The sequence below is a fragment of the Nesoenas mayeri genome, assembly GCF_963082525.1.
Source record: "Nesoenas mayeri genome assembly, chromosome: 23".
In the NCBI taxonomy this organism is placed as follows: Eukaryota; Metazoa; Chordata; class Aves; order Columbiformes; family Columbidae; genus Nesoenas; species Nesoenas mayeri.
Genome location: NC_137574.1, coordinates 2,888,794 through 2,912,174, shown reverse-complemented (window position 1 = coordinate 2,912,174; position 23,381 = coordinate 2,888,794). Strand labels below are relative to the sequence as shown.

Below are 23,381 nucleotides of genomic sequence, written 5' to 3'. Positions count from 1 at the left end.
CAGCATCGCGGAGCCGGCAGCCGCGCCGCGGGACCGTGACGGGCAGTGCCCCCGAGGAGAGCGCGGGCAGGACCCCCCTCCCCGGTCATTTCTCCGTTTGGACCCCGCCCCGGAGAGATATGCTCAGCCCAAACCGCCTGGAAGCGTCTCCTGGGATTGCCTTGGCCCCCGGGCGTGCGGAGTGCGGAGCCTTCCCTCGGACGGCGGGTGCGGCCCCGCGGCTTTGCCTGCCCCTCGTCCTCCTCCTGCTCGCCCTGACGCCCCGCGCCGACTCCTCGTGGTGGTGAGTCCCCGCGACGGGTTCGCCGTCCCGACGGTCCCCGGGCTGCCGCCGGCGGGAGCTGCGCGCTGCCCGGTCGCGGGATGGGGAAGCCCGGCCGGGAGCGCAGCGAGCTCTGCCGAACCGGAGCCCAGCGTCCGACGTGCGGCCGTGGGAGCCCCGCACAGGGCAGCGGAGCCAGCAGGGATTGGCCGGAGCTTGCACGAGCTCCCCGGTTCCCCCCGGGAGCATCGCGGGTCCCGGCTGGGAGTCCCGCGGCTCGGGGCTGCCCTCGGCTCCACCTGCGCGGCTCCGGCGGCGGCTCGGGTTCCCGGGGAAGCGCGGCGGGCGGAGGGGGAAAACCGCCGGCGCTCCAACCTGCCGCGGGGCCGGTGCTGGTGCTTTCCCCGGGGCACAGCACCGCCGTGCTCCCCGGGCATCCCCGCGCCCCGAAAGCGCCGTCGCCGCCCGCTTGCCCCCGGCGCCGGGAGACTCCGCGGCTTCCGCCGCATCTGTCGGGGAGCAGAGCCCCACAAACCGTGACCCCATGAAAGCCACGCCGGCCCGGGCAGCGGCAGGATTAGTCCCTCGGTAGGGTTCGTACCTGCGAAGCGGTAGCAGCGAGCGGCTCCCCTGATCCACCCGCTGCAATCCCGGGATCACGCTGGAGCTCCCAGATCCCAATGGGCTGCGATATTGTCCCGCGCACTTGTACTACAGCTTCTCATAAGTTAAGAAGTTGCTGGTCTCCCTCATTCGGATGAGAATCTGCAACAGAGAGAAATGATGCCATAGAAAATACCAGCCTTTTAGAAATTGATCTCCTCCTGTCGCGATTCCTATAACAATTAAAATTTTTGTATGCAGAATGAGAGCAATTAGGAAAACAAGGACTGTGAAGTTTTCCAAAAAATAGTTTGCTGCAGAAAAGTTCTCAGTGTCCCCCACCCTATAAAACTCCTCTCTAATCTTGTGCAAATCACTGTTTTTCACACCTATCTCATCATCATTAGCATCCATCGTAGTGGATGGAGCAGAACTTAATCAAATTCAATGCATCTGCCACAGAAAGAGAGCAGTCGTTTCTGGAATTCCTTGGCTACTGTGGAGCACATTGCGAGTGCTCGGTACCACTTAGTAGTCATGCCGATAACACAGGTATTCCTAGTGTTTGAAAGCACGTCTGGGCGTGTGGCAGCTGTGCCCACGCTGGCACCTCTGGGAGAGCGATTCCAGGGTGAGGAAGGTGAATGGGAAAGCTGGGGGGGAGCGGGGAGCCCAGGGGAGATGCAGCAGGTTGGAACCAGGCACCAAAAAGGTGGATTGTTTGGGGAGCAACTTCTTCCAGAGGGCAGCACAGGCTTCTGGGGGCACGGGTAGAAGATAGCCAGATCAATGCCATCACCGGCCATGCCCAGAGGAGATCTCCTGATCAGCCCACGGGGAACTGAAATCCCCGGGCAAGAAAATGAATCACTATCAGTGTGGATCAGGTTGATACAAGCGCTGGCCTGGCTTCCAGATCTCCCCACCCAGCAGGGCAGGTGAAGACAGGACGGCATCTGTGCAGGTGGTGATGTTGCTGATATGCTAAAAGCTGAGGAAGGAAGAGTCTTTGGGCAGCAGAGAAGTTGGATTATTTCACTTTGTTACCAAGGAGGCAAAAGAAGTGGAGGTTTGTTAGAGCTGAGGAGTGGATGTGTGGGGTAAAATAGCTGGAAAAAGACAAGCTTTAGAGTAGTCACAGCATCTTCTGCCCAGAGCTGGGCAGTTGTGACGACACACTTGGGTGCTGGCTGAGGGGTGAAAATTCTTTCTTTAGGAGGAGTGTGAAAAACACCTATTTTCCTTGCCGTTGCACCCCACTTCTCCCCACAATGACTCCACCGCGGTGTCTGCACTAATTCCAAGCGCACGTCTCTTCCCAACAAGCAGGAGGAAAACCAGCCACATTTTAAGCCTCGGTAGCTGTGGCTTATTTGGAGGGAGCTCGATTTAGCTCCCGCAGCAGTTTGTGTTCTCAGCTTGCAGACAGACTCCCTGGCTGGCAGCTTTTCGGCCGAGGGAGAAATGGAACAACACTGAACATTTTCAGCAAGCAGAATTGGTCTCAGGGACCTTAAGTACGTAACTTAAAACAAAATTAGAACCCAGACACATTAAACTCTAAAGTCCACATTTTCAAACTTACTTTCTCTTCTGTAGACCAGAGCATTCCTAAGAAAAGCCCTCATTGAAGCAAGTTGTGTTCTGCTTGGACCTGTCAGTTCCGATAAAATGAAACGTTTAGTTGAAATCGTATTTTACTGAAAATGGTTTCAACCAGCTGTGGTTTGGGAAAAAGTTATTCAGTGATTTACATAGGTTTCCAAGCACATCTTTAGCACTACTGATATTGCAGTAAATACATTTGGTGGTGCATCATCATTCCTTATTTTCATTATTATTGCCAAATTCTTCTAGGGATTCACACACAATAAACTTTTGGAAATAGAGGAAATGCTTCTCATTTTCAGAGCTGACTTTTAAAGTAGATTCATAGAAAAAAAAATGGGTCAGTTCTGATCGCAGTACATGGAAAGGAAATATCAACCAAATGTTTCTTCTAAACAACTGCAAATTATTAATTTTCGGTGACGTCAGGCGCGGGCCGCGCCACCTCACAAAAACGCCAGGAATTGGTGAACTTTGGTGCTCAAAAAGAGTGGTCGTGGGTACGTGTGTGTGTGCTCAGAGCAGCGTCCGCACGGGCAGAGGGGACGGGCTGGGGCTGGCACTGGCGAGCAGCATCCATGCAGAAACGCTCCCGAACTGGAGAGCATCACTTAGCAACAAAATACCAGCTGAAACACAGACGGAAAATTAAGAAGGAATGCAACGGGAAAAATCCCTAAATCCCGTTTACACTTGAGAGCGCCGGGGTAGGGAGAAGAGCGTTGTGCAGGGTGGGCGCCCGCCTGGCAGGGCTGTGCCCTGTGCTTCAAGAGCCCCGAAAGCGGCCTCAGAAATTCCTTCCGAAAGATCTGGAAGATTAGATGAATGTTGCTTATAAACATAAACTGTGCAATAAACAAACTTGGTGTAAATAACTAAGTAGAGTTTACTCGCTATTGAGAGCCCCGCTGGCTGCTCTGGTGTGGAAAGCCATTTTAAATTGAAGGTTTGGTTAAAGAAAAATGTACACAAAGCCGTATGCACACACACCCCTGCACCCCACCCTCACACATACCCGCTTGCCTGTGAGCCCACATGAACCCCTCCAACCCCCTGGCGCACCAAATCCTCATTAGCTAACTTGTTTATTGCTAACCACAGCCCTTGGAAACTACAAATATTTAATTTCATCTGGCATTGGAACAGATGGGAGGCATCAGGCTCCCAAAGAGATAAAACAAATCTGTGGAAGGAAGGCTAGCACAGGCTTGGGGAGCGTGCAGGAGCCCAGCAGCCACGTGGGGCTCTTCAAGGCATCGGTGGGTTCTGGGGGCTCCTGGCAGAGCCACCACACCCCTGGATGGACACTCTTGAGGATGCTCTGGTCCAGAGTGAGACAGCCACTCCACTCCAGCTCCCCTATTTGGCCAGGGAAGGTCTATGCTCATGGGCAGGGAAAACACACCGAGGGCAGGTCATGGAAGAGAATAGTTTGGGTTGGAGGCACCTTCCCAGCTCCCCCATCCCACCCCTGCCATGAGCAGGGACATCTTCACCAGCTCAGGTTCCTCAGAGCCCCGTCCAGCCTGGCCTGGGATGTCTCCAGGGATGGTTCATCCACCACCTCTCTGGCCAACCTGGGCCAGGCTCTCACCACCCTCAGGGCCAACAATTTGTTCCAAAAGTCCGTGAAGCAGGAGCGCCCATTATGCCCTCCATGCTGGAGCAGCCCCTGGAGCTGGTGTCGAGCTCTTCCCAAGGGCTTGGCAAGGACACCTCCACTGCAGGGGACTGAAGGGGACATTCCCACCATGACGGGCAGGGTGGCCCAGTGCTCCCTCCTGCAGCCCTTCCTCTCCCTGGTTTGCCATTTCATCGTGAAACCAGCACCGGGTCCTGGTCCAGATGCAGTGAATGGGCACAAAGAGTGATGGAAAAATCAAGCCACACGTAGGTGTGGATATAGGATATAAGAGAGAGGGGCTCATTTAAACAGGCATCACACCGAGGTGTGTGGGAGGGGAAATAGCATCAATAGGAATGTTTGAAATTAAGCCAAGGGAAAGACAGCTGCCTGGAGGAGCTCCACAGCCCGGCGGTGTAACCCTCGGGGGTGCACGGGGGGGTCGCTGCCTTCCCTCCGTGCCAGCCTAAGCAGGGCAGACCCAGGAGAGCTCTTCTAGTAGAGGGTCAAACAGCTCACGATCTCCGAGGACCACACATCAGTAGCTCCCAATGCCATCCAGCACCGTGGACGAGCCCTTCCCTCCTCCATGAGTTCTCCCACTGCAGAGCAGCTCCCTGTCCAGCCGGTCTCATCCCCAGGGATGTCACAGGTTGGGTACCAGGGGGACTCGCCACCTCGAAGGGAGATGATGCGCAGCACTCAGGGCACAGCGAGTCTGCGGGGGCTTCGCACTGGCTGGACGTCTGTTGTTGCTGAGCACTTTGCGTGGCAATAAAAGCAGGAGGTCAGCGACCAGGAAGTCTTTATCCCAAGGCGCTCCACAGCTCCGGCTGTCCAGGCAGCCGCGCTTTGAAAAATCAGCTTTAAAGTAATGTCAGACTGACGGGGAATGAACCCTGTGGCCTCTGCAGCAGCCCTGGTGTTCGTGGTTGGGGTGTATTGAACAGATGGGTTCTCTCAGTCATTCTGCGCCGTTATAATAATCCTAATTGTGTTTCTTAGTTCATTTTTCATTAGGGTCACTTTCACCTATAGGAAATCTTTCTTACAAAGAAATGCAGAAGCAAAAAATCATTCTGTTCTCCCAAGCTCATTAGCTTTTCCTATTACTAGTTCCGATTTCAGCAGTGCCTGCAGCCCAGCAGGACATGGGTGCTGGGCCAGGTCCTGGAGAAACACACAGGCTCTGCCCTGAGCCGCTGGCACCAGCACACAAGATACACCACAGACAAGAGAAGAATGATCCACCCCACTTTACCTCCAGAGAACTGTCTTACCAACCCACCTCTTAGCAAAGTGCTTTGAGATTTTGGGAGGGGAAACAAAATATATATATACTTAAGGATAAAGCATATTTTTGATGCGCAATTGGTATTGGAAGACCACCAATAACACCTCTGAGGAGCAGCTTTCACTCAGCGCTGAATGAGATTTTGGCCATTATTGCCGAAGGCACTGGAGTTCTTTTCTCCCTGTGCTTTTATAACCTCCCACCTTCATCCTCCTCCAGCTCCGCAGCAGCCTGAGCGCTCCGGGGCTTTGCTGCTCACCCGATACATGTTCTGTGCACATCGTATCTCACCTTTGCACATCACAGGCAGAACAGACTGTGATTTCCACGTCACTCTTGATACAAGATGCTGACATTGAACCCTCCCATGGCAGCCGAGGGGATGGCACGGCAGCGCTGACCGGTGCAGGGCAGGGAGCTTGTTTGGGTCCAGCTCCTGCGGCTGCAGCATCTCCTGGACATTTCAGTCCTTCCCACAGGATCCGCATCCCACCGGCTGCAGAAGAACCACCGAAGGAACTCCGACAAGATATCAAAGGCAGATAACTGGATGTACAAGAAACAAAAAGATCACAGTGCAGAAAATGAAAAATATGTACCTTGAATGGCACTGGTAGTGGCTCAGCATTATGATATTAAAAATTATTCAAGTGAGACTAACACTCTCAACATACAGAGTAGTGGCTCTAAGTGAGGAAATTAGGACTATTAATCATTCCAAGGCGTTAACAATTCCAGCAGGCCAGGATGGCCACATTCCCAGTGGCGCTTAATAAAATACTGAGGGTTTATAATAATAAAATAATATCTCAAATGTCTATAGCACCTTGCAACCCAAAGTGCTTTGCAGTTGGCTATAAATTGTCTGCCCACAGCCAGGGAGGGCAGAGGAAGGAAAGTGCAGCATCCTTGGGAAGTATGCAAAGAACTTGAAGAGGTGAAACGCTGCCAGGCATGTTGGAATTTGCTCTTTATCAGGCAAAGAGGCAGGGATGTTGGATTTGATCCTATCAGAACGAGGTGTCTCCAATAGCTGGAGAGGCTATTCAAAGGCTTTCCAGCCTTTCACCAAAATACAGATGAGTGAAACTCCATGAGATGGGAAGAGAACAGAAGCCAAGATAGTTTGGCTCCCAAGTTGATCTTTCAGGACTATCAAAGTGACCACGAGAGCAATGGGGAGGTGAATCAGGTTTCCCAGGGGATGGACTCCAAAGCCTCTGATACCACCAAGAATCCAGACCCCATTCTCATCTCAACCTCAGCAGCAGAAGTCAGCAGCGATGCCGCTCTGTGCAAAACAAGCTCAAGGACCTGGAGAAAACCCCAACACCACCAATGATGGTGGAGCCTAAAGCAGCACCAAGCAGCCCATCCTGGAGCTGTTTTGGGGAGCAGATGTTTGCAGTTGACCACAGAACAATGGAACCAGTGCCGAGGGGAATGTCCTGAGCTGGGATCGAGCCCAGTTCCAGCTTGGTTTGCAGGAGCCTGATGATACCGATGGAGTGGCTCAAAGCTCCACGTTTCTTCCAAACAGCACTGAGGTTATTTGCCTGAGTGATATGAGGTGGGAGAGATAAGTGTGCCAGGCAGGCGGTGGCCATCAGAAGATACAGAATTGAGAGGCCAGGAACACCACCTTGGTGCTTTTCTTGCCTGTTTTTTGTTTTGTTGTTGCTTTATATGTGGTTTTGTCAAGTCCAGAGCCCCCAAGTGCTCCTCCATCCATCCTCACACAGCAACAGGCTGCCCGCATCTCCCCACTGCCAGTAACGAAAGGGGGAGCCCATTGGGAACCCCCAGGAGCAGTTGACATTGCCAGGGGTCCAAGGATTTCAGCTGTCCAAACTGTCTTAACCAAGCTGAGAGCAGCCTGCACTCGCTGGGGAGAGGTAGCATCATGAAAGGCAGATTCTCAAGCTGAAAACATGTTAGATGGGATGTCAGAGCTGAGCCTGTTGCCTGTGCTGAGACCCGTCTTCAGGCTGGAGAAGCATCTGTTGATGATTTCAAAGCCATCGTGCTGACCAGGTTCATGGCGCTATGTCTGGCCAAAGCATCTGCATTCCACTACTGCATTCCACTCTGTGCTTCTGTCCCTGCTCTGCCGCCAAACAAGGAGCTACAAACAGTTTGCAAAATGTCTTTGGGATCCTCAGGGAGAGAGAAGCCACAGGAAGGAGACCTGTTAACCTGCCATCATTTTTCAGCCACGAACCCTCTCTGCATTAAGCAGTGATGGTGAAGAAGCTTTGTGTCTCAGCATGCCACAGCAGCGGGCCTGCCTGGGAGGTTTGCCCTGCACCAGGCAGATTTATAATGAAGGGGGAACTGAATTCCCCTTTGCAGCATCCCCCTGCTTTGGTCTTTAGAACTGTGGTTCCCTCTGACCGCTGGTTTTGCAGAGCAGCCCCTAAGCCCCTGTGAACAGCTCCTGATGCTCTTGATCCCCCTGCATCTGGGCTATGGCTTCTCCTGAGTCTTTTGGTCTTTCCTACTAAAGAGCTCAGCAACCAGGAAGCTTCATCTGCTGTCTTGGGGCCAAAAGGACAGTTTTTGGTCCAGAAAAAAGAATTGCAGCACATTGAAGATGGAGGAGGAGTGAGGCGTACTGGGATTTGATCCTTGGGACAAGATGCAGCAGATCCCAGGAATTCGCAGCCCACATGTAACTGCGGGGATCCCATCCCAACCCACAGGAGCTGCACGTCCAGGGAGGAGAGGAAAGCTCTGAGCTCTTGAGATGTTCACCAGAGCAGTTGGAGCTGAGGGCAGAGACATGACATGGGCCACAAGGCTCTGCAAGAGCTCCCCGAGGAGTCTGAAAGTCCTTCAGGAAGCCGCGCAGGCTCTGGTGGGAAGCGCGGGAGCAGGACACATCCAGCACGGAGGCAAGCCGTGGAAGGGGGTTTAGCACAAAATGCACGCTGCCAAGTAAATAGACGTGTCTGACTCTGATTTGCATGTTTATCTTAGAAGCAATTTAGGTTTCGCCTTGTTTACAAGAGTCGAAGTCAGCAGACTCTTAGAACAAGAACAACAACTGGGAGCCAACATGTGACAGTTGTCTCCTGTTCCCCCGGCGCTGGCGGGCGGTTGGGAAGAGCTCGTTTTGGCTGCACCGGTGAATGTGTCTGGATGCAATGGATCCCTCGCAGAGGGAAGGATGGCTGGTGGGGAGCGGGGAGTGCTTTACCTGCAGATTCCAAAAGCACTTACCTTTGTAATGTGGAATCCCCGGTCTCCGTTGCTGCTGCACAAGTTGGTCCTTGCGGGTTGGCCAAGGTCCAGTGTCACGCAGGGTGGCACAACGATTCCCACAGCACCGCAGCTCGCACCCAGCTCCTGGCAGCTGAATTTTAGGAGCAAACGGGAAACACAGCGAGTTTGTGGTTAGAGGCCAATTTGCAAGAAGGAAACTCTGCAGCAGGGTTGGTGTGAGCCTGAGCAGAGCAAACAGCTCTGCCCTGAGCAGGGAGGTGACATGGGGGCTTCACAAACACTGGGTGAGCATCCATGGACCCCCATTTGACAGGGTTATTATCCCCACATGCACGTCGTTGTTAACTCCCAGCTCCTCGCTGCAAGCTGCTCCTGCCTCCCTCCTGACCATGCAGAAGTCCCGGCCCGAGCAGCTTCCAGCATCAGGAGCGGTTCCCTCTCACAGACTTTTCTGAACTCAGGGCTTGTTTGGTTTGGTTTGTTTTCTGCTAGAATAATGCCGATTCCCCAAGAGTCCAGCATTTCACAGAAATCTGCCGCTTCCAGCGCAGCTTCATTTTTTAAAAATGAAGTTCTGATAAGGCAGCTGGGGACTTCTCAGAACATCCATTGTCTTTCCTATTTCAGTGTTTTTAAAATGTCATAGATTTTTAGAAATAAAATGGGAAGGGATGCTTTAATCAATCCAAAACAAATGTTTGGGTTTTTTCCCCTCCCAAAGTTCTGCTTGGCACAATTTTCCTGGTGTTCCTCGTCTCGCTCCGTTTCCGAGTAACTGAACCCAACTGGAGCATTTCTCACGCAATGGAAGATCTCTGTCCCGCCGAGATAACCGCAGCCTTTCCAAGACACATGAGGAATTTTCCTCCGTGTTGTGCCATGCCACTTGCCAATGCCCCAGCAATCATGGGATGGATTTCAGTCCATAATTTCTAATGGAGACCTGTAGGTACCGCAGCAAATCTGCTGCTTGTTTGCAGCCAGAAGCAAAGGGAGACGCAGCCACCGACCCCAGTGGGGGTCTCGGACCCTGCACGCCGAGGTCGTCCCTTGGCGCTCGTTGCCCTTCACCCTGCTCTCCTTCCGCTTTCTCCTGCTGATAATGTTTGCTCTGACCTGGGTATTTGGCAGGAGAATTAACGAGAAGTAATTAGCTGACAGTGTGAAAAAGGGAGTGCCTGGTGTTTATCTTGTCTGGAGGGTTTGCCTTGATCTCAGTCTCCCAGGGGATGGGGTCAGTCTGTGCTTTAGCTGCTGGCTCCTCCACCAGTGTGTCCCCCAAAGCCAGCCCTGTATCCACCCCCGCTGTGCCCAAAGGCCAGTGCCACAGCTCAGCAGTGCTGGAGGTGGCCAGGGTCACCACAAAGCCCCTGCTGAGCTGGCCCTTCAGAGAACGTTTTACCTTTTCCAGCTTTCCCACCATCCCTCCCCTCCAGCAAAGGGGACCTGTGGCTTCTCCTCCATCCTGCAGCACCACAGTCTTGTCCCAGCTCTTGGCAGGGACATGCCAGCTGTTCCCCATCCTTGTGGGGACCAGGCAGAATGAATTCAGGGCCAGGATACCCCTACCATGCATCCCCATGGGATCTTAGCATCCCCACTCAAGCCCGCTGCCCTGTGCCATTGTCCAGCTGGGGAGATGCTCCTGTGCCCTGTCCTGCTCACCAAGGGAAGGAACCGGCCGCTTTCATGGCCCAGCACAAGTGTGGCAATTAAAACATCCACAGCCAGCATTGCTTGACAATCTCCTGGTGACTTTCCTTTCCTAAAGGGCTTCCGCCATCTCCCGTGTCCCCTGCTGCAGGATCAAAGGCTGACGAGCAAACCTCTGAAAATAATGCTCACTGGCCCTGAGTCGGGGCTTGCAAAGCCATGGGGAGCCGGGTTTATTATCCTCAGCTCCAGCCTGAGATGACCTTGTGCTTCTGCCAACGTTTAAACAAAATATTTTTTAAGAAAAGAGAACAGATCCCATTGCTTTCTGTGCTTGGAGGGCTTTCCTGAGCCTGCGAGCTCTCTCCGAGGCTGATAGAAGTGATAGAACATGGCTAGAGAGAAACAATGAAATATTGCCCAAGCTTATTGCTTTTCATTATTACTAAAGGAAGGTTCTTCCAGTCTAGGGGGGGGTTGGAAAAACTGAATCCCACCCAAACCTCATCCCTTCCAGCCAGAATCACGCTCTGTGGCAAACATCATCCCCCAGCACAAGCAGCCACTGCCTGGCTGGGGCTGACTGGGATGGAAAATTCCACGTTGCCACATTGTCCGGGCTGGTGCGAGGCTGCGGGCAGAGCTCGGGGTCCCCCCCCGCCGTGTGCGTGGAAAGCTGCCCGTGGGGCTCAGCCAGGCTCCACCAGACTGTTGTTTGCACATTGTCTTTCTGCTCCAAGCTCCCAACAAAGGGAGGGGATCGGGATGCAGGCGGGGGTACAGGAGACACAGTGTGGTTCTCCCAGTTATCCAGTGTCAGGGCATGATCGTAAGCACTCACCGGTGCAGGAGATGCAGGGGAATAACAGCGTGAACCAGGACTGCAGCAACAAGAGGTGAAACCTACTCCTTTCACCCCTGCCAGAGCATGGCGTGGGTGCCTGTGCCGTCCACCAGTGTTCCCACCGTGTGTCCCAGTGAGTGTGCAGGCAGGAGACATAGAATGATAGAATCTTTCAGGCAGAAGAGACCCTCAAGATTGAGTCCAACCATAACCCACCCCTGGCACTGCCCCATGTCCCTGAGAACCTCATGTCCGTCTGTCCAACCCTCCAGGGATGGTGACTCCAGCACTGCCCTGGGCAGCCTGTTCCAATGCCCCACAGCCCTTTGGGGAAGAAATTGTTCCTAAATCCAACCTCAACCTCCCCTGGTGCAACTTGAGGCCGTTTCCTCTGCTCCTGGTGCTTGTTCCTGGGGAGCAGAGCCCGACCCCCCTGGCTCCAAGCTCCTTTCAGGCAGTTCAGAGAGCAAGAAAGTCTCTCCTCGGCTCCTGTTCTCCAGGCTGATCCTGCACCAGGCTCAGCTGGGCTCCATCCTGCTGTGCTCAGCAGGGCCGGGCTGCAGAGTGGAGCTGGGATGGAGGGGAAGGGGTTGGGAGGCAGGTTTTGCACATCATCAGGTTCCTCTGCTGCCACCCCAGGAGCTCACGAAGATCCCAGGCTCTTGGGGACATGATTCCCCCTGACTTGCAGCATCCAGAGCTGGCTGGGTGCTGGGGAGACAATGTTCTCCACGGGGCCCCTTCTGCAGCGACGCGCACGCAGAGCAGAGCTTTGCCCGCCTGGGATTATTTTGTTAAACACAAAGGCCAAAGCCCAGCGGCTGTGATGGCTCAGCAGTGCCCTGTCCCTGCGCCCTGCCCCTCTGACCCACAGCGCCCACCACACAGTGTGTTCCATCCCCAGCCTCCCTTGCTGAAGAGATGCTGCAAGGAGGGCACATCCCTGCAGGGGGGACACCTTTGGTGGAGCCCAAAGCACCTGTGACACAGCTAGAAAGACAAAAGGGAAAGGCGGGCTTCAATATAAGACCCCCCCTCCAAGCATGGTGACGACCTGGGGAGCCAGAGCCCTGTACCTGCCTCTGCGGGCAGCAAAGTAACAGCATCGTTCTCTCTCGCAGGTACATTGGGGCGCTGGGCGCAAGGGTGATCTGCGATAACATCCCCGGGCTGGTGAACAAGCAGCGGCAGCTGTGCCAGAGGTACCCTGACATCATGCAGTCAGTTGGGGAGGGAGCCAAGGAGTGGATTCGGGAATGCCAGCACCAATTCCGGCACCACCGCTGGAACTGCAGCACCCTGGATCGGGACCACACCGTCTTCGGCCGGGTCATGCTGCGAAGTAGGTTCTGCCCCATCCCCTTCCCATCACCGTGTGCCTTGTCTCCCTGGGAGGGTCTTGTCCTCTGGCTGGGCTGCTGTGCCCGGTGGCTTGGGTTACTCCTTTAGGAGAGCTTTGCCTTTCCCTGTAAATTAATCAAGCGCTAATGGGTGCAGAGCAACTGCGTTTGGAATAGCTGCACCAAATGAGATGGAGAAGGGGGAGCACTCAGGGAGAAGGGGGAAGGAGGAGACACCTCCAGAGAACAGGCTCGTATGTAAACAGTAATGGGATATATAAATATTTGGAGAGCAGGGTTGGCCAGGACTCAGCGATTCACGTGGGAACTGGCTGTTCCCTTGCATGGCAAGGGAGGCAACCAGAGCCACAGCTCCATCCTCGCCTCGGGCTCCAAGGTGGAGCAGGAGGGACCATGGCACAAACAGCTGGGCACAGACCCTGCCCAGGAGGGACCTTCCCACTCCCGGTGAGGGACAGATGTGACACAGGCAGGGATGTACCCAAGGAGCAAAGAGAAAAGGTGCGATGGTGACAGGGACGGGGATGGTTCCAGAGCAGGAGCAGCATCGTGGGCTCCAGCAGCGAGCGGACCCCACGAGCCTCAGGGGGAGCCCCAGCACTGCAGGACAGATGCCCTGTGATGTGCCGGGGCGCATCCAGCCCCAAATCAAAGGCGGCTGGGAAGAGCCGGGAGCAGCTCATATGGAGGACATGTGAGACGGAGCCGGGGAGCGGGGCTTGCTCCCAGCTGATAGGGGGATGGGGCAGCAGATCCTGCATCCAAACCCCCCGGAGGAGCTGGCTGGAGGGAAAGGGGCTGGAAGCGCAATACTCACCCTGCCGTGTTGCAGCCTGCCCGGTCTCAGCCTCTCCATCCCCACGATAGCACCTTTCCTCCTGCTGGCATCCTCTCCACGCAGAGGATGGGGAATGATGAAAGCTCCTCGCCACAGCCCCATCCTGCGAGGCCCAAAGAGAGCTCTGCTGCCTTTGAAGTTGCTTTCAAAGGCTCTCAAAATGAAGACGAACATGGTTTTGATTTGCAGCTTCTTTTACAGTGTTATAAAAACAGCTGCGAACTTGAACCGTAGACATAAAATAGCAGGCGGCAAGCTGTGCCACGCGGGGAAAAGCCGAGCCCGGCCAGAGCTGGCGCCAGCTCCCGCGCTCAGCATCGCCCTGGGAGGGAGGCGGCCCTGGCTGAAGGGTGACAGCTGGTCCTGCAGCCTCGGCACCCATGGGCACCCACTGCAGCGTGAAATTCCCCTTAATCTGGAAGGTGGCAGGGAAGCTGAGGCTGGGCTTGGTGACCAGCAGAGATGGCTCGACTTGGCTTATCCATGCGCAGGATGGTCTTACCCCCGGCTTCAAAGGTGACACCCTAGAACCACAGAATCATTTTGGTGGGAATAGATACTCAAAATTAACAAGTCCAACCATTCCCCAGCCCTGGCACTGCCCCATGTCCTGAGAACCTCATCTCTGTGTCTGTCCAGCCCTCCAGGGATGGTGACTCCAGCACTGCCCTGGGCAGCCTGTTCCAATGCTCCACAGCCCTTTGGGGATGAAATTGTTCCCCACATCCAACCTCAACCTCCCCTGGCGCAACTTGAGGCCGTTTCCTCTGCTCCCGGCGCTTGTTCCTGGGGAGCAGAGCCCGACCCCCCTGGCTCCAAGCTCCTTTCAGGCAGTTCAGAGATCAGAAGGTCTCCCCTCAGCTCCTGTTCTCTAGCTGAACACCCCATGTCCTTCAGCTGCTCCCATCACACTTGTGCTCCAGCCCCTTCCCCTTCTCTCAACTTGCTCCAGCACCTCAAGGGCTTTCTTATCATGAGGAGCCCAAAACTGACCCCAGGATTCAAGGTTTGTCCTCACCAGTGCCCAGCACACACCCAGTGCTCTGCTCCTTGGTGCACGCTCACTCCCCGTGCCCGTTTCTCTCCCCGCGGCAGGCAGCAGGGAGGCCGCTTTCGTCTACGCCATCTCATCGGCCGGGGTGGTGTACGCCATCACGCGGGGGTGCAGCCAGGGGGACCTCAAGGCCTGCAGCTGCGACCCGCTCAAGAGGGGCCGCTCCAAAGACGAGCGCGGGGAGTTCGACTGGGGCGGCTGCAGCGACAACATCAACTATGGGATCCGCTTTGCCAAAGCCTTCGTGGACGCCAAGGAGAAGAAAGTGAAGGACGCCCGGGCGCTGATGAACCTGCACAACAACCGCTGCGGCAGGATGGTGAGTGTAGCCTCCAGCATCCCATCGGGACCCCCCGGCAGGGGAATGCATGGTGGGGGCAGCTTGGGGGTAGGATTGGAACCCTGGGTGTCCCCAAAGGGCAGGTCCTGCTGCAGACAATGGGGTAGGACGCTGCTCTGCCTTCCCATTGCCTCCAATTGCCTTCCCAGTGTCCCCCTGCATGGGGAACAGTCTGCAGGGGTGGCAGGACCCCACTTTTGCCCCCAGGATGCGTCCTCGCTGCTGCTGGCATCAGTGACAGCGGGAATGGGTCCATGGTACGCAGCACCCCCCTCCTGTTAGGAGCCCCATCCCGCAGGGCTGATAAGCTGCATAAGGGATGAGCAGACCCAGGAGCGATGCCGGTGCCCAACCAGTCCTCACAACATCCCTCTTCCCACAGGCTGTGAAGCGTTTCCTGAAGCTGGAGTGCAAATGCCACGGGGTCAGCGGCTCCTGCACACTAAGGACTTGTTGGCTGGCAATGTCAGATTTCCGCAAAACGGGGGATTACCTGAGGAAGAAATACAACGGGGCCATCCAGGTGACGATGAACCAGGACGGCACGGGCTTCACCGTGGCCAACAAGAACTTCAGGAAGCCCACCAAAACAGATCTGGTGTATTTTGAGAACTCACCTGATTACTGCGTGATGGACAAGTCAGCAGGTAAAAACTAAAGCTCCAGTCATTGCCCAAAAGCAGCTCTTCCTCCCCTCCAACCCATGGTGACTCCAGCACTGCCCTGGGCAGCCTGTTCCAATGCCCCACAGCCCTTTGGGGAAGAAATTGTTCCTAAATCCAACCTCAACCTCCCCTGGTGCAACTTGAGGCCGTTTCCTCTGCTCCTGGCGCTTGTTCCTGGGGAGCAGAGCCCGACCCCCCTGGCTCCAAGCTCCTTTCAGGCAGTTCAGAGATCAGAAGGTCTCCCCTCAGCTCCTGTTCTCCAGCTGAACCCCCAGGTCCCTCAGCCGCTCCCATCACACTTGTGCTCCAGCCCCTTCCATTCTCTCAACTCGCTCCAGCACCTCAAGGGCTTTCTTACCATGAAGAACCCAAAACTAAACACAATCTTACCGCTGCTCTAACTGTGGGGTGTGGGGTGAAGAAGCATTTGAACGCTCTGACCCACTCTCGCTTCCTTCTCCAGGCTCCCTGGGCACGGCCGGTCGCGTGTGCAACAAGATGTCCCGCGGGACGGACGGCTGCGAGGTGATGTGCTGCGGGCGGGGGTACGACACCCGCCGCGTCACCCGCGTCACCAAGTGCGAGTGCAAGTTCCACTGGTGCTGCGCTGTGCGCTGCAAGGAGTGCGAGGACACGGTGGACGTGCACACGTGTAAAGCGCCGAAACGGGCCGAGTGGTTGGACCAGACCTGAGGAGACGGGAACACCAAGGGAAGAATCCACTGCCACCCTCCCTTGCAACTCTTTTAAAACCCTGTGCCCTGAGGGCCATGACATTCTGGGAGTTATAGTTCAACTGCATGGCTTTTATTTAATTAATTCTGCGAAGCACTAAAGAAAGGACTAAATTTCCCAGGAGGTACTGTGGACCCTTCTGTTTGCTCAGCAAAACTAATCCCGTACTTAGGAGGAGTCTGCAGTCCTTGCTTAAACTGTGAAACTGCCGTTGCCCCTTGTTCTCTTTGCAAAGGGACGGCGCAACTGAAACGGACTTGGAGGACCCATTGTCGGGATGTGATGGCTGAGGAAACCTGCACCTCCCCAGAGATTTTTCTGTCGCAGTAAACTCTCACCAGCGAAAAAATATTAGTTCAGAATAATCTTGCAGAAAGCACTCTTGCTTTTTCACCTTTTTGCAAGGCCAGAGGAAGGGTGTTACGGACTGTGAGACAGCTCTGTGATACCTGCGTTTCCCTCGAGCAGACCCAGCACCGCCGACCCCGCTGAGCAAGAGCGACATCCGCACGAGGCTTCTCCCCGGCCCCCCAGCCAAGGCGACAAGCGGAGCTGTAAATTGGGACTGAAACCGGAGTGACTGCACAAAGACAAGGGCCACCCCAGGTGCTGGCAGACAGAGGGGGCTAGAGAAAGCAAACCAAACCTGTGAACTTCCCGGTAGGTTCTGAAGTCGACAGATACGACAGCGTCTCTGTAAAACTCACTTGTATGTTGTGTATACTGCTTATTATTTTAAGTCAAAATTCATTATAAACCTATATCAGAAAATGATGTTCTTTGCTTTTTGAATTACCACACACATTTCTTCTACCTGGCATAACTGGGAGTTACCTGGTGTTTCCAGACAGATTCATCATGTAAAACCCCTGGGGAATCCTTCATGAGCAGCTCCAGGACATCTCATGACATGGCACTGGGTGCCAGGTTAGCTTGCAAACCTTTCCCATAAAAACAACAACAAAAGACCCCAAACCAACCCCCCAAAGCTTAAACTACCAACTAAAATTGAAGCTGTAGAGCTGCTGGTAGATACATTACAGAGATCAACCCATCTAGAAATTTCCTAAATTCTTTTTTTCCCCCCCAACCTGGGCAAGTAATGATTACAAAGGTGCTTTATTTAATGTAACAGATATTTTATGCAGTCTGGTCAAAAGGTGTCAATCCATGCAAACAGGCACCTGAACCTGCAAACTAAATTGATCCCAAAACACCTTAATCATTGCAATTCCTGAGCATATTCTGACAGGTGCTTCCACATTCCCTCCCAGAGCTGGGCTGTTTTCTCCCTGACACAGGAATAATGTTCATTTTCCTGATGTTGATCGTCATTGGGCAGATGGATGCAGGTAAGGATGTTTCACACACTCAAAGCACATTTTCAGAGTTCTAAGCCTTCAATTACAGGAAAGGGCAAGTCAACGGTAACATTCACCTGTACATAGTTTTAACTGGGCTCTGCTGGTGCTGCTGGAGGGGCTGTTGAAGCTCCCTAAGGAGTCGAGATGTGTGGGCAGAAGAAGCTGAGCAGGAAGCTGAAGGAAGGTCAAAGCAGCTTAAGGCAAAGAAGATTATTCTGGTCCTAAGCCACCCATGGGCTGCTGCACAAAGAGCATCTCTGAACGGGGATTTTACCCAATGGCCCTAGGAAATACTAGTTTAAGTGCTGGGAGAAAACCACTTTGAAAACTGCTTTGATAGGAACTGCTCAAAGAATTTAGAAGTCTGCCACGGGCCAGATTAGAGCAGCTTACTCTGTGCCAGACATCGCTGAGATGGCTCATGCAGAAAAAGGACCTTCAGCAGAGCCACGGACAACGAAAAAAGTGGCATTTTAACAGAGCTCTTAAAAGTTACAGGAATCCTACCTCCCCAGTGCTTAACCTGTTTCTTGTAGAATTAAACCACCTCTCTTTTGAACCCTGGAGTGACTGAGCAGCACCTTTTGCCCTCACTGCTCTTGCAGAGCACACACCCGAGCTGGTGTTTTCCTGGGGGGCTCCCAGCAATCCCCCAGGCCATTCCAAGTCCTCTGAATTCCAATTTTCCCCAAGATTTGCTCCGTCCGGGCTGTGCTGAGGAATGCTGGCAGGTGAGGCGCAGGTCTGAGCCAGGCCAAAGGCATTTCAAACCTGGTCCGTCAGCACGCACACTGATCTACCGGGAAGAGCTCCCTCATTTATCTTCATTACTGCTCCACCTACCACCAATTTACGGCAGGCTTTAAGAAAACGCTGCCCCCTCGGCAATCAATCCGAGCCTCCCTCCTGCTCCCAATGCAGGGCAAGCTCCATAGGCCGGGAGGGACCCAGTGCCCCGGGTCAGCCGTCAATAAACATTTCTTCTTCTCCAGAGGACTTTGGGAAGTGTCTTCCAGCAGAAATCCTGCTCCGGAGCAGATCTATAGCCCCACCTGATGAATGACACCTTAATCAACGGCTGCTGCCAAAATACTTCTTCCATTTGAATGCAGATGCTCAACGTTTTAAAACAAAGGAGAAAACTCCCAAGGACAGGTTTGGTTTGGGTTTACTGGCTTCATCTGTTCCCATATCATCACTAAGATGCTAAAACTGGATGCCGAGATACTAAAAGTGGATGCGTTCAGCACTTTGTAGAACAACCGTAGCTGAGAAGACAACCCTCTGCATCTGCCTCCTCATCACAGCACGGCAGTAAATCAGAGTAAAAGCACCTGGGAGCAGGTACCAGCATTACAGAGGAGGCACCACTATTACCTGGAGACAGCCCAAGGGGCTCAAGTCTACCCAACAGAAGAGCTGAGCATTTCTTCCATGGGTTAAGCTGGGGAGGTTATTTTTTGTAATGCTCTTCTGTTATTTTGAATATAGTGTAGTGAAAAAGAATCTATGAAAGCTGGTCCACATTCAGAGAGGCCTCAGAGTTTTACGCTGTCTTACCTGCACACAACACTTTGCTCGCGTACCTGTGCCAACAACAGACCTGCTGTGCAGGTCCAGCTCCCAGGGACAGATTTATGGGGCATTTTAATATTTGCATAATATCTGTGTGGGAGCTTTCCCACCCCGTGTTACTGAAGGCGAGTCAGGGAGGGCTGCTCCAGCAAGCCGCAGGGGTTACTGCTCTGGAATCGCAGCTGATGAGTCAATGCAGGAGAATGCAATAGTCACATACTGTGTCACCCTGTTTTATAACTGATGATAGCCCACAGCCAAATTAGAAAAGAAATCAAGAGGTTCTTATGAGAAGGGTCTGAACTGATGAGGCCCTGGTATCATTGCTCAAATTCAACGCATCCAGAGCAAAAGGAAAATGTCACTGGCCAGAAAGAACCCAAGCAAGAAGATCCCCGATGGAGAGACATCCTCGTTGTCGTGGATGCAGCCTCACTGATGTAACGAGTGTGGGTGTGTTATCCAGCATTCCCCGAGGAGCAGACTCACCGAAGGGCCTTTAGCAAAAAGTACAACACAACAATCGAAGTTGGAAAGGAGGAAAATTCCAAGCACATGAGCAGCATCCCTGAGCACCGTCTTCTTCCTACAGTGCTGAGGGCGGTGGGGTGTGCTCAAGAAAGGGAGGAGGGAGACAGGAGACCAGAGACAGAGCTAGAAACTGAAGCTGCCTTTCCTCTGTTAAAAGTTGAGTGAATTCAGGCCACACAAGACTGTACACAGAAGCCCACTATGACCACTACTGTCAATGTGACCTGGTGTTTAGAGATTTTCAACACACAGGCAGATCAGAATAGCTCACACGTCACCTATACAGCCTTAAAGACAGAAGGGAGGAGCGAGTCTGTCCGTTTTAACAGCAAAACAGGGCAAGCTGGGTACTGCTCAGAGGTTGGTGGGGTATGAACCCCATCTGCTCTCTCTGCACTTGCTACCAGCACTGTCCTCTGCTAAGAACACGGCCCCACTGCACATCTGCTCCCAACCTCCACAGCTGGTTCCATTCCGAACCCTCCGCACAGCCTCACGTGGCTCCCAACCACACACCCCATATATTAGTAGCCTGGGAGGTGCGTCTCCCCTCCCTGTGTCATCTCTGGGCAGGGGGAAGGGCAAAGTTAATTTATGTCTGTACGAGCCCCGTACGTACATCTCCTTCTCTCCAAGGGAGTTTGCTCTCATATTTAACCTCTTCAGCCTGCTGGCACCGGAGGCAGATGATGCAGTTTGTAGAGAGGTGCAGGCACTTCACTCTCCCCCTCCCCTTGGAATCTTCCTCTCACTTGTGGTCCTTGGGATTCACCCAATGTTTCTCCGAAAAAAAAAAGAGACCTCAAGACAAGTATGCATTTAATAAGCAGTGAGACAAATAAGCTCCAGTTATCCCAGTAGAATTACAACACCAGAGAACAATTTTCTGCATTCCTCTGAAGGCCTGAAGGAACCCAATTGCCTGCTCTCAGCCTAAATAGGTACCAGACACCAAGTGCTCCATAAGCAAACAGAGCCCCCAAAGTGCAAAAATGAAATAAGTAAAAAGCTTCACGTTACATATAAACCAGCCGTTTGCACCTTGTTATTAATGGTCTTGACTATGACCTTTAAACCCTGCCTTGCTCAGAGTCATGCATCTACGAGCCTTGGCACCCTCACAACAATTCCAGGATGAGGAGCAGGAATAAAGAACCCTGGTCAGTGTCGGAGATGCGGGAAGGGAACCGGCCTGTAATAAACCTGGGCCAAGAACCACCCCAGAGCAGCAGCCGGGGCTAAGAGGTGACCATGTCCACTACACCTTTGTCAGCATAACCTGAAAAGCTCCATTGCCACGTATACACATGCATATGAGCTTGTGAGGCATCATCTATCCCCAGTGCCAACGCAGGGCTCACAGCACGGTAAATAACTGCAACTCAGTCCCTAGAGGATAACTCTGATGTGGTTTATAAGGCCACATGAACTAGAGTTGCCTTCACCCAGAAATATTTATTAGTCTAAACTGCCTCACTGCTGCTTTAAGAGTTTTGTTGTTATAAAAGCACCAATAAGCCAGTGGGAAACTCTACCCCATGAATGCTGTTCAGTACGAAGTGACCATCTCTGGAGGACACCGCCCTGCAATACCAGCCAGCCAACATTAGAAAGTTCTGCTTTGACAAAATAACAAATCATGTTTGCGTCATCTCTCCAGATACATATGCAACACAAGTCCTGATGCACAAACATCTTTTAGACACTTTCCAGTAACATCAGTGATAATGTAGGGCAAATGCACGCAAGGGTTTAGTTGCCCAATCATCTCACAAACAATAGCTTTACTATCTAGTAACTCGTTCCTTCTTGGAGATAACTTCTGGAAAAGTAAGAGGTTGGCAGGAAGCGATGCAGCATTCCTCCGCCTGGACATTCCGATCAAAAACCAACCTGCCATGACATGGTGAGACACTGTGAGCAACCAGCACCACCAAACACACAAACAACAAATCAAACCTGCCCCAAATGCATCAGAGACTGTAATCACCCTGTTTTACAAACACACCTATTAGCATCAGGTATGTAAATAAATGCTGATTTTCAAGTTCCCTGACTTTCACTGGCTACTTGGAATGAAATATAAATTTAAGACACATACAGCCCCGTGGGAAGAATTTTGCCATTCCAGTGGCTCTAAGGTCATGGTTCAGGGAAATGGCAACAATCAACCGTTATCTGTGCTGAACCATAGTTGTCAATTTATATATAAATATATATATATATACACACACATACATGCAACTGAATTGCATGTGGACTGATCTGGTATTCCTATGGCATGGATCAGGTGGTCAGCCCCTGCTCCTAAGTGGCAAAGGAATGTTCCTATAAAGCATGAACCACCCTGCTAGGAAATGAGACAGGGAGCTCCTCCTTCCTCCAGAACTTCGAGACGCGAAGATTCTCACGACACAGCCCGTTGCCAGCTCCACTTTCAGCGCAAGCCCATCCCCTTTCTGTTACTGTTATGTCAGGGGAGGACAGTGAAAGAAAGCAGCTCTTGGGATGATACATGGGAGGCAGCGCTTCATTTATAACCCCACACAAACGCTGGAAAATGTTCAACTTTAAAAAGCATTAGGTTGGTTACCTTATGGGCCCCTGCGGACCGAGAAGTGAAATTACACGAACACAACAGATCTATTAATCACCACGATGATTCCACGGTGAGAAACAGCCCCGATGGCATACGTTCAACTGGAAAGAAAGTTGAGAAAATGACCTAGTAGTAGTTAGGCAACTCAAAAAAATTTGGTAGTACCTTTCTGTAGGGCTCCCCTCTTGACTCCTCAATGAATTCAAGTATTTAACTTGGATTAAAGCCCAGTCAATAGAAATATACAGCGGAGAGTAACAATGGCATTTCTACCTAAACACATGAATTTCCTCTCAGCCAAAGTTACAAATAAGCAACATTCATATGAGATCCATAGGTGACCATCTGCTTCATAATACTTTGTTTAAAAGGTAAAGAAGGATTTGAAATAAGAAAAAATCATCCTCAGTCTTCTGTGTCAAGATGGATTATAGGTCAACTCCAATTGACCTGTAATTGATTGATTCAGGTATTATTTCAGAGAACAGAGTAGGATACAGCAAGATTACTCCATCCAGGATTCAGAAAATAGAATAATCTGCAATGCCTTTGAAAGAAGCCACCAACATCACAGCTTACACCAATCCTTCACAAAGATCAGTGAAGATTAAGTATGTAAAACCTCCCTACTTATTACGGGTAAGTATACGTGTTTTCTGTAAAATGTAAGATGACGGAGAACTTTTTATGAGCAGAGAATTAGCATTTCTCCGCAAGCCTGTGCTATTTTTACCACTTCCACTTTTCCGAAGCCTTGGCTAACACGGCTCTGCTTCCTCAATGCCGAGCAGCGGACCCGAACGTGAAAGAGGAGACATTTTCTCTAATGGGGGAGAGTGGAAATGGAGGTCACACCAATTACCTCAAACCACTTGGCCGCCACAGCCATCTTTTCACCTTTGCAGTAAACAAACCCTTGTGGCTGGTCCGCAGACGAAGCAATTTCTTCGCAGAGTGCTCCACGTCTTGGTTCTCCGCAAGTCGGGATATCAGCAACGACAGTACTTCGGGCTAACACTTGAAAGTTCAGGTCTCCCCAAAAAGACTCCCATGCAGATACCGCAACCACTTGGGGCAGTTTCAGAAACTATCCTGTTCTTCAAAGCAAAGCAGTTTGAAAGGATTAAATAAAGATTTAAATCTAAAGTAACAATATGAAATAGAAGCGTTTATACTACAATTTCCTTGCGTAATGCAAGCTCGTAG

General features: G+C 52.4%; 1 protein-coding gene and 1 long non-coding RNA gene across 3 annotated transcripts; one reads left to right on the top strand and one right to left on the bottom strand.

Moving 5' to 3' along the window:
• Positions 1–119: 119 nt before the first annotated feature.
• Positions 120–16,064, top strand: WNT2B (Wnt family member 2B; the record flags this gene model as incomplete). Its single annotated transcript, XM_080358265.1, has 5 exons — positions 120–283; positions 12,235–12,455; positions 14,408–14,685; positions 15,089–15,353; positions 15,835–16,064. 5 exons carry the CDS (start codon positions 120–122, stop codon positions 16,062–16,064), a joined length of 1,158 nt encoding a protein of 385 aa, XP_080214391.1.
• On the bottom strand, positions 15,756–23,355 carry LOC308048940. 2 transcript variants are annotated; one of them, XR_013923196.1, is made up of 3 exons: positions 23,038–23,355; positions 22,170–22,276; positions 15,756–16,060 (listed from the first exon to the last, which is right to left on the bottom strand). It is a non-coding gene; the product is annotated as an uncharacterized lncRNA (long non-coding RNA). The 2 variants fall into 2 exon arrangements; XR_013923197.1 differs by lacking the exon at positions 15,756–16,060 and adding an exon at positions 21,393–21,469.
• Between the last annotated feature and the right edge of the window lie 26 nt (positions 23,356–23,381).